Source organism: Marmota monax, unplaced genomic scaffold (assembly GCF_021218885.2).
Source record: "Marmota monax isolate L192 unplaced genomic scaffold, Marmota_monax_Labrador192_F-V1.1 WCK01_AAM20220418_F8-fsc00022, whole genome shotgun sequence".
In the NCBI taxonomy this organism is placed as follows: domain Eukaryota; kingdom Metazoa; phylum Chordata; class Mammalia; order Rodentia; family Sciuridae; genus Marmota; species Marmota monax.
Window position 1 is genome coordinate 25,294,299 of NW_026695215.1, and position 8,753 is coordinate 25,303,051.

At 46.6% G+C, this 8,753-nt stretch overlaps 1 protein-coding gene across 2 annotated transcripts; it reads left to right on the top strand.

Annotated features, from left to right (window-relative positions):
- Positions 1 to 4,892: 4,892 nt before the first annotated feature.
- Positions 4,893 to 7,540, top strand: Rpl29 (ribosomal protein L29). 2 transcript variants are annotated; one of them, XM_046431496.2, is made up of 4 exons: positions 4,893 to 5,001; positions 5,546 to 5,590; positions 5,901 to 5,965; positions 7,021 to 7,540. In XM_046431496.2, exons 2-4 carry the CDS (start codon positions 5,554 to 5,556, stop codon positions 7,429 to 7,431), a joined length of 513 nt encoding a protein of 170 aa, XP_046287452.1. In that variant the 5' UTR covers positions 4,893 to 5,001; positions 5,546 to 5,553; the 3' UTR covers positions 7,432 to 7,540. The 2 variants fall into 2 exon arrangements, with proteins under 2 accessions (XP_046287452.1, XP_046287453.1); XM_046431497.2 differs by lacking the exon at positions 4,893 to 5,001 and adding an exon at positions 5,045 to 5,131.
- The last annotated feature ends 1,213 nt before the right edge of the window (positions 7,541 to 8,753 follow it).

Below are 8,753 nucleotides of genomic sequence, written 5' to 3' on the forward strand. Positions count from 1 at the left end.
CACAGACTCCCTTTCTTTCTTAGGGGAACATAACTCACCACCCTACCAGGAGCTTGGAGCCTGGGGAGACCTGACCTATCCCAGAGAGCTGGATCTGGTGGTAGGGGTGGTGGCGTTGGTGAGTGGCAAGAAATGGCTTTGAGTTGCCAGAAGGCTTGGAGGATTTCCCCAGGGAGGGAGTAGAGCTGGTGTCTGCAGCAGTGACATTCCATTCATGGTTTCACACTGCCCCCTTGTGGACCACAGGTGCATACTCCTAGTTTGGGATACTGTATCACCCCAGGGCCAGATGAAAATCAGTGTCCTGAGGCTGAGAGGGTCTTTTTGATGACCTGAGCAAGGGGTTGCACCTCCATCTCTCTCTCTCTCTCTCTCTCTCTCTCTCTCTCTCTCTCTCTCCCCCCCCATCTCTAGGTGCTGGGGATTCAACTCAGCTTCTTCCTCAAGCTAGATGAGCACCCTACCACTGAGCCACTGCACCTCCAATTTGTGTTGGAACTGGCAGACCCTGAGCCTCACTCAGCCTGGCAATGCACACTGCACCTTTCCTTCTCCCAGGAACTTTAAAGCCCAGACTTCCTGGGTGTGAGGACACATGCTTGTAATCTCATATATTCAGAAGGCTGGGACAGGAAGATTGCAAGTTCAAGGCCAGCTTGGACAACTTATTGAGACCTTGTCTCAAAATTAAAAAAAAAAAAAAAAAGTTTAAAAGGAGGGGGATGTAACTCAGTAGTAGAGCACCACTGGGTGAAATTTCCAGTACTGAGAAAAAAAAGTTGTACTTTTCAAATCTTCATTGCATATTTCAGCTCCCAGACCAGTCATTTCACTGTTGCTTGCATATTCCTTGTATCAGGGAGCTTACTACCACTGGGAGCAGACCATGGTTTGGAAGGGATTCTGATTGCAGAAAACCCTCTCCATGCAGTTGTCATTTGCCTCTCTCAGTCATAGCACTTCCCTTATGGACACAGAGAATGAGGTGGGACTTCAATGTGAAGCCATTCAATATGCTTAGGGGCCTCACCCCCCCCCCAGGTCTTTTCTCCTGTGGCTCTGATTACCATTCATAGTCCCTCCATCTGAACACACTGGTAGTCCCTATTTCTTGGAACTTCAGAGATTGAGGGGGATCAGCACCCTTGAGGACTTTCAGTTTCTTCCACCCTGGCTCTGCCTTGTTCTTCCTTGGATCCTGTCCTCATTTTTAGCATCTGTTTGCTGATGACTTTCTTTCCTTGAACCCTGAGGTCTTGCGGGGAAGAAGCATAAATGGGGCTAACAATGATTGAGCACCTAATATGTACTCAGCACAGAGCCTGCTTCTTTAATCAAATTACCCAGTTTAACCCTACCAGGCAATGACTGTTTTTATCTCCATGTTACACTGAGAACTGAGGCTTAGCAAGCAGAGCTCTGAGTACAGTACAACAGCTAATTCTTACCTCCATGAAACCCCTTCAGGCCAGTCAGCCCCTGATTCTGTCATCTGCTTAGATTTGTGAAATGTGCACAATTCATTCCTTAAACATTTATTAGGTCTGTACATATACCCAGGACTGTGAAAAATACTGCAATAACCCCAGATGTCTCCAACCCTGTTACTTTGCTGAGTAGATCCCACTGGACATACTTGGTCTGAGGATTGGGCTGAGGGTATGGATAAGGCCTATGCAGAACAATGCCCTGTCAGGCCATATGGCTGGGGAAGATCACAAGCACCCTGCTCAGTACAAATTTATCTTGTCACCCAGGCCTCACACCTCTCTCCCCCACTCTGTTTTGTGCTCAAGGAATTTTGTGTAAAGGGGGCTGGTTGATTGGTGCTCTGCTGACTCCAGGTAGCACTTTGCTCAAGGCTGTGCCTTTGAGGAAAGCAAGTGTGCCCAGGTTTCCATGTGCACTGGAGAGAGAATAGTAGCTACTCACTCAGGAAGGGTGGAAGTGTGTCAATCTCCGAGGGAGGGTAAGTTCTTAAAAAAATTTATATATATATTGAGAGAGAGAGAGAGAGAGAGAGAGAGAGAATATGGAGAATGTCCAGTGGGACCTACTCAGCAAAGTAACAGGGTTGAAGAAATACATATATTTCCAGAGACTTCTTTGGTATCTCATGATGCTTATTGACCTCTTCTTGGAATAATATTTTCATTTTATTTATTTATTTTTTTGTGTGGTGGTTGGGGGAATAAATGGTGCTAGGCAAGCATTTTACCCCTGAGATACACTCCAAACCTCAGAATAATGTTTTTTGTTTGTTTTTGTTATTTGGTCTTGGGGTTTATGTTGTTGTTTCATTTGGTTTTGCAATGTTGGGGGTTGAACCCTAGTCTAACTTGTGCTAGGCAAGTGCTCTACCACTGTTCTATAACCCTGGAATAATGTTGGTAAATGTGTAAAACAGGGCTGGGTTCAATCCCCAGTACCACACACACACACACACACACACACAAACAAAAATGCAAAATATAGTAAAATTACAAAGGGTTTCGTGGATGGATAAGAAAACAAGTCCACAAATTATTATTTTTTATTTTTAAAATTTTGTTATTATTTTTTGGTACTAGGGATTGAACCCAGGGATGCTTTACCCAACTGAGCCATATCTCTATCTCTATCCATCTATCTATCTATCTATCTATCTATCTATATCTTTCTCTCTCTCTCTCTCTCTCTCTCTCTCTATATATATATATATATATATATATATATGTATGTATTTTTTTTTATTTAGAAACAGGGTCTTTCTAAGTTGCTCAGGGCCTTGATAAATTGCTGAGGCTGGCTTTGAAATTGCAATCCTCCTGCCTCAGCCTCCCAAGTCACAGAATTACACCATGCCCAGCCACAAATTATGACTGAATGCATAAAATCAGGTTATAGAAACGTTCAAAATAAGGTTGCATTTATGAAGAAAAAGAGAGGAAGGAGGAAAGGGAAAAAGAAAGGGGAGAAAGAATGAAGAAAACAAACAAAAAGAAAGAAAACTATCCCTTTGCACATGACTGACCCTACCATCCGTTCTATCTTGAAAAAGCCTGGCAAGTCAGTAGCTCCAGATCATGGTCCTCTTTGGTCCCTGGACAGGCCTCCTCATGTCACAGCCAAAGAAAGCTCCTCATTCTTGTCACTGCCTCCCCCTTGCCTAGCAGTTGGGATTTCACCCTGGGCCTATCCCAATCATAACCTCAATAGTATTGCTTGGCCACTGATTATCTTTGAATCTTCCTTCTCCATCAGATGAGGCTCTCTGCTCCTGTTCATTCTTCCACTGTCATAACAGCCTGAAAAAATTGGGTCCTGAGTGGGTGTCTCTGCTCACTTTTTAGGAACTATTGGAAGGAGATAGAGCAGGACAGCCTAGTTCCTTTAAAGTTGTCATAGCCTCCTCTGCCAACATCTAAAATGCTTGCTTGCTTCTCTTTCTCAAGGACAAAGAAGTCAGACTTGTCCTAACCTCTGACCTCACTTCTTCCATTCCCTGGGCTGAGGCCCAGACTTCCCGTCAGGCATCTTGCTACCTCCACCATCTGAAGTCCCCACCTCTGCCCACCAGCTCCTCCACCTGTGCTCAGCACTCTGCAGGGACTTTGCTCCTTCAGAGACATCTTCCTCTCTGGCCTCAACTGTTTCTTTCTTGCTACTAGGTCATCCAATCAGCAAATGCTTTTCACTTTCCCAACTCGCAGCTCACAGAATAATCTCTCCTTTCTCAGGAATGTGTCAGTCTTTGTATGTCCTGTTCCTAAGTCCTCCTTTCCCCTTACTCCCTAAAACTTTGCAACATGCTTCCATCACTCTGTGAACCTACCTTGCCAAAGAGTGTTCATGTGGCAAATGTTTATATCAAGTGCAGTTAGGCAGTAGAAAAACAAAAGTGACCAAATGCCTTCCCAGCCTGATCTGACACAAACCAGTCCCAAACTCAAGGCACTGGGACAATGAACACATACACAAATAAATAAACACATAATTAGAGTCAGGGAAGTTCTATGAAGGAAGCAAATAGAATGAGAGGACACAGAGTAACCGGGGAGAAGGGACAGAGTGTGTCTATTTCAAATAGGGTCGCCCAGGGAGGCCTGAACAAGAAAGAGCATACCATCCAAAGAACAGGGAAAAGGACAGATCAGGTAGAGGGGATAGAAGTGCAAAGACTTTGAGACAGCAAAAGCATTTATACTTGGCAGGAAAAAAAAGAAGGCCTAGAGGTTTGGAGGAAAGCAAATGACAAGGAGAGTTTGCCAGGGTCAGAAGGGTTGTCCTTGGACAGGATCTGGTTTCTATCTTTAAAAAAGACCTTCAAGCTCCCTGGATGTGTGGCGAATGAACTGTAGGGGGTGGGGAGAGTCAGAGAGGGCAACCGAGTTGTTAGGAGGCAATGCTTACTCAATTTGGATGTCATCTCACATTTAATGCATGTGAAAAGAAACATTTGGATCATAACCTCTTCAAAACAAAACGACTAAAGCCCCACTTTTCCCCATCTCTGTAAAAAGGACCGTTCACCCAGACGTTTAAACCCAAGTCTTTGGTTCCATGCCTCTTTTTCCTCCCTCTGCATCCATTCCTCTCCATCCTAAGGCAGCCATCACTTCCCATGGTGTTCCACCCAAGCCTCTTTCTCACTCTTCCTCCTCCCCTCTGTCTGCCACAGTCTATTCTCTAAGCAGGGGCCAGACACAGATCTCCTGTCACTCCCTAACATCCAGCACTCCATGATCTTTAAGGAGACCAACTGCCAAGAGGTAGGTCCTGGAAGAACGGAAGGCAAAGGAAAAGGGGTGGAGACCGACGGAGGGAGGCGGGACAAGACTCGTAGCACCGCCTCTCCCTCGAGCTGGCGCCCTTCCGGGCCTCGGAACTTTCCTTCCTGATGCCGCGGGGAACCTTTTTCCAGTAGTACCTTCCGGTGTGGTCGGCCCCATTCCTCGGGTTTGCGCTGAGACCTTTCCCTTCCTCTTCCGGTCTCAACCGCTCCGGGAGCGGCGTCTCGCGGTGTGTTGTCTGCGCGGCATCTGGTGCCATCCGCGGCTTACGGGCGGACGTGGGGCGCGGAGCTTGGGGTGTCGGCCGCGGGGAAGCCAGGGGGATCGATTCTGTGGCTGTGGAGAGTGAAAACTACAGGGTGGGGGTGTTGCTCAAGAGGTGGATGGCTGAGGGAGGACCTCGGAATTGGTCGGGGAGCTCAATGTTTTGAGTGCGGGGAGTTGGTTTCAAGGTATCATTACCCGGGTTTGGTAGGCAGGAACTGACTTTGGGTCGTGTTAAGTGAGTCCATACTGGTGGAAGTCGCAAATATAATGCGTCTGTATTGCAGCATCATGTTCCATCAGATCAGGGCAGCAGAGGTGGCGCATCCCAGAGAGGCCCTTCCTCCCTCAGTCCTTAATGCTGCTTTTCTCCCTTGTGTTTTTTTATTGGTGCATTATAATTACACATAATAGTGGGATTCGTTGTTACGTGTTCGCACATGCACACGATATAATAGTGTAGTTTGGTCAATATAGTATCCCCCCTTAACTCTGCTCTTTTCCTGTAGGTGCAGACATGGCCAAGTCTAAGAACCACACCACACACAACCAGTGTAAGTTTCTTGGCCCCTGCTCTCTGCCCCATACCCTGGCAAAGATTGGTTTGGAGATACTAGAGCACAGTGAAGGTTTACCATTCTGGAGCTCATTTTGTTATTAGTGTTCTGAGATTATACGTTTTGGAGCCAAGTATCCAGTTGAGAAACCCAGGGTACTTTGGTAAGGAGTGGTAAGGAGTTTTTCAGTTCTCAAGAAGATCTGCTCTGGGACTTAATGGTTTTCCCAAGCCTGCCAGCTTTGATACTGAGTAGTGATATTAGAGAAAATTTCTGCTCTAATTTCTTTCCTCCTCACCACCCCCAGCCCGAAAATGGCACAGAAATGGCATCAAGAAACCCCGATCACAAAGATATGAATCTCTTAAGGGGGTAAGTATATGCATTGAATAACATAAAATGTCCCTTCCCAGCTCGAGGTGCATGTCCAGGACCTTTTTGTGTAGTACCCCCCCACACCTCCAATTCAGCCTCTGCCTAAGTACTGTTGTTAATTGTCCCTTGAATTTCCTGCCCTGTTAAGGACACAATTTCGTTCTCTATATGCCAGACCTAATAAAGTTTTCCTTGGCTTTCCCAGCCCTCCATGTAACCTGTATCCTGAGGGTACAATGGCCATTTCCCTTGCCCAGCCAGAGCCCTTAGGGGAGGCAGTCTTGCCTGTAGGGGGTACCTTAAGATCCTCTTCCATGATCTTTTATTGAGGGATACCCAGGATTGAACTCAGGGGCACTTGAGTATTTTATTTACAGACAGGGTCTCACGAGTTGCTTAGCACTTTACTTTTTGCTGAGGCTGGCTTCGAACTTTCGGTGCCATCCTCCTGTCTCAGCCTCCCAGGCTGCTGGGATTACAGGCTTGTGCCACTGTGCTCTGTGCTTTATGATCTTTATCTGATCAAGTACTATGCTTAGGGACAGTTTGACTCCCTTTGCCAGGAAGTTCTAGGGGAGAGCTGAGCCTCTCCCTACTCTGTTCCTCCCCAGTACTCTTGCTCTCTGATCTTTGGTGTGAATTTGTTGGACTAGGCTTGTTATTTAATTGATAGCTTCCTTTAAAGGGGAAGGGGGTATCCCTGAGGGGTTGTCAAGGTGTGGGGGTGGTTTAGCTGAACTCCTGTAGGAAATTCATGCCTTACAACTTTGGCAGAGAGGTCAGCTTTCCTTTGTTCCTTCTATCAGCATTCACATTTGACTGTTAGCTCTACTAGGTTCTGGAGGTGTGGCCTTGAAAATGTGACTGCACACCATTAGCCAGGTGGAATATTGGCTCCTTGAGGGTGGGTGGTGGTTAAAGGATTGGCTATTTCCATGTTTAAGGTTGATTTGATGCTATCTTTAGAGTGCCTGGCACCCTTATAGAAGAGGACACCAGGGCATGACTTGGGGACTTTATATGCTGCCACTTATACCTTTCCTACTTTCCAGGTAGACCCCAAGTTCCTGAGAAATATGCGTTTTGCCAAGAAGCACAATAAGAAGGGCCTGAAAAAAATGCAGGCAAATAACGCCAAGGCCATGAGTGCACGTGCCGAGGCTATCAAGGCCCTTGCAAAGCCTAAGGAAGTTAAGCCCAAGATGCCAAAGGGTGCCAGCCGCAAGCTTGATCGCCTCGCCTTGCTAGCCCATCCCAAGCACGCGAAGCGTGCTCGTGCCCACATGGCCAGGGAACGCAGGCTCAACCGGCCAAAGGCCAAAGCCCAAGCCAAGACCCAGGCTGCAACTCCAGCTCCAGCATCGGCTCCGGCTCCAGCTCCAGCTGCAGCTCCGGCTCCGGCTCCTGCTCCTAAGGGTGCCCAGGCCCCCAAGGGTGCCCAGGTCCCTGCAAAGGCTCCATAATAAAATCCTCTGGGTATGAGGACAGAAGGACTGGTGTGACCCCTGAGCCTCTGTCTATGGGAACTGGTGTCCTCCTGTGCTATTTGTACAAATAAATCCAGAGGCAGGATCTTTTAGCCTGTGTCTGTTGTCCTGGGGTTGGGTGGGGTTGCTGCCTTCTTTGGTATGGGAACAGACTTGAGCCTTCTGTGGATGGTGGGATGTGGGTCAGTCAGGAAATGGCCAGAGCTTTCAGCGTAGGTAGGACACCTCTTTGCCTGGTTGGGTAAGCTGATAAAGAAAGGAAGGAGTCTGGAACGGGCCCCACTGAAGAATTCTCTACTTGAGCTGGTTTTTTGTTTTGTTTAGTTTTTTGGTACCAGCCCTTTTTAATATTTTATTTAAGGACAGGGTCTTGCTGAGTTATTTAGTGTCTCACTAAGGTGCTGAGACTGCCTAAGCCTCCTGAGCTGCTGAGATCACAGGTGTGTGCCATTGTGACTGATTATCTGCCTGCAGGGTCTTAATCCTCAGAGAAGTTAGGGGAATAAGTAGTTGTAATGAACATCTCCAGAGGCTTCCTATAGAAGGCACCATTTGGGTCATGTGTAGTAGTGCATAATTGTAATCTCAGCCACTTAGAATCCTGAAACTAGAAGGATCTCAAGTTCTGAACTAAACTCAGCAACTTAGTGCCCTAAAGATTTAGCAACACACTGTTTCTCAAAGGCTGACTTGGTGGTTCATGACTCTAGGATCAATCCCTGGTATAAAAAAAGAAAAAAAATAGTATCAAGTAAAGCACTTATACTTTTTTTTTTTTTTTTTTTTGCTGGGGAGGGGGGAGAAGGACAAAGAAGTTTTGCTTTGCTAGCAAAGGAGGGGACTCCTGTCCCAGAGGCTGTGATTGTGTACATTTCATCTTCAAAACCAGTTGTAGGGCTGGGGATGTGGCTCAAGCAGTAGCGTGCTTGCCTGGCATGCCAAGTGTGCGGCCCGGGTTCCATCCTCAGCACCACTTACAAACAAAGATGCTGGGTCTGCCGAAAACTAAAAAAAAATAAATATTAAAATTCTCTCAAAAAAAAAAACCAGTTGAAGCCAGCCTCAGCAATTTAGTAAGATATCTTAGTGGTGGAGTGCCCCTTGATTCAACCTGAACCACATATAAACATTAAAAAAAGCATAGCCCAACCTTGGTCACTTTGGAGACTCAGATGGGGTACAACAGTACCCCATTTTATTGTCAAGAGTAATGGGTGCAGCCTGGGACATGTCCTCTCTGTTATATGGAGCATGGATGTCAGGTGGGTTCTTTGTCTTGTGAATTTAAGGAACGAAAT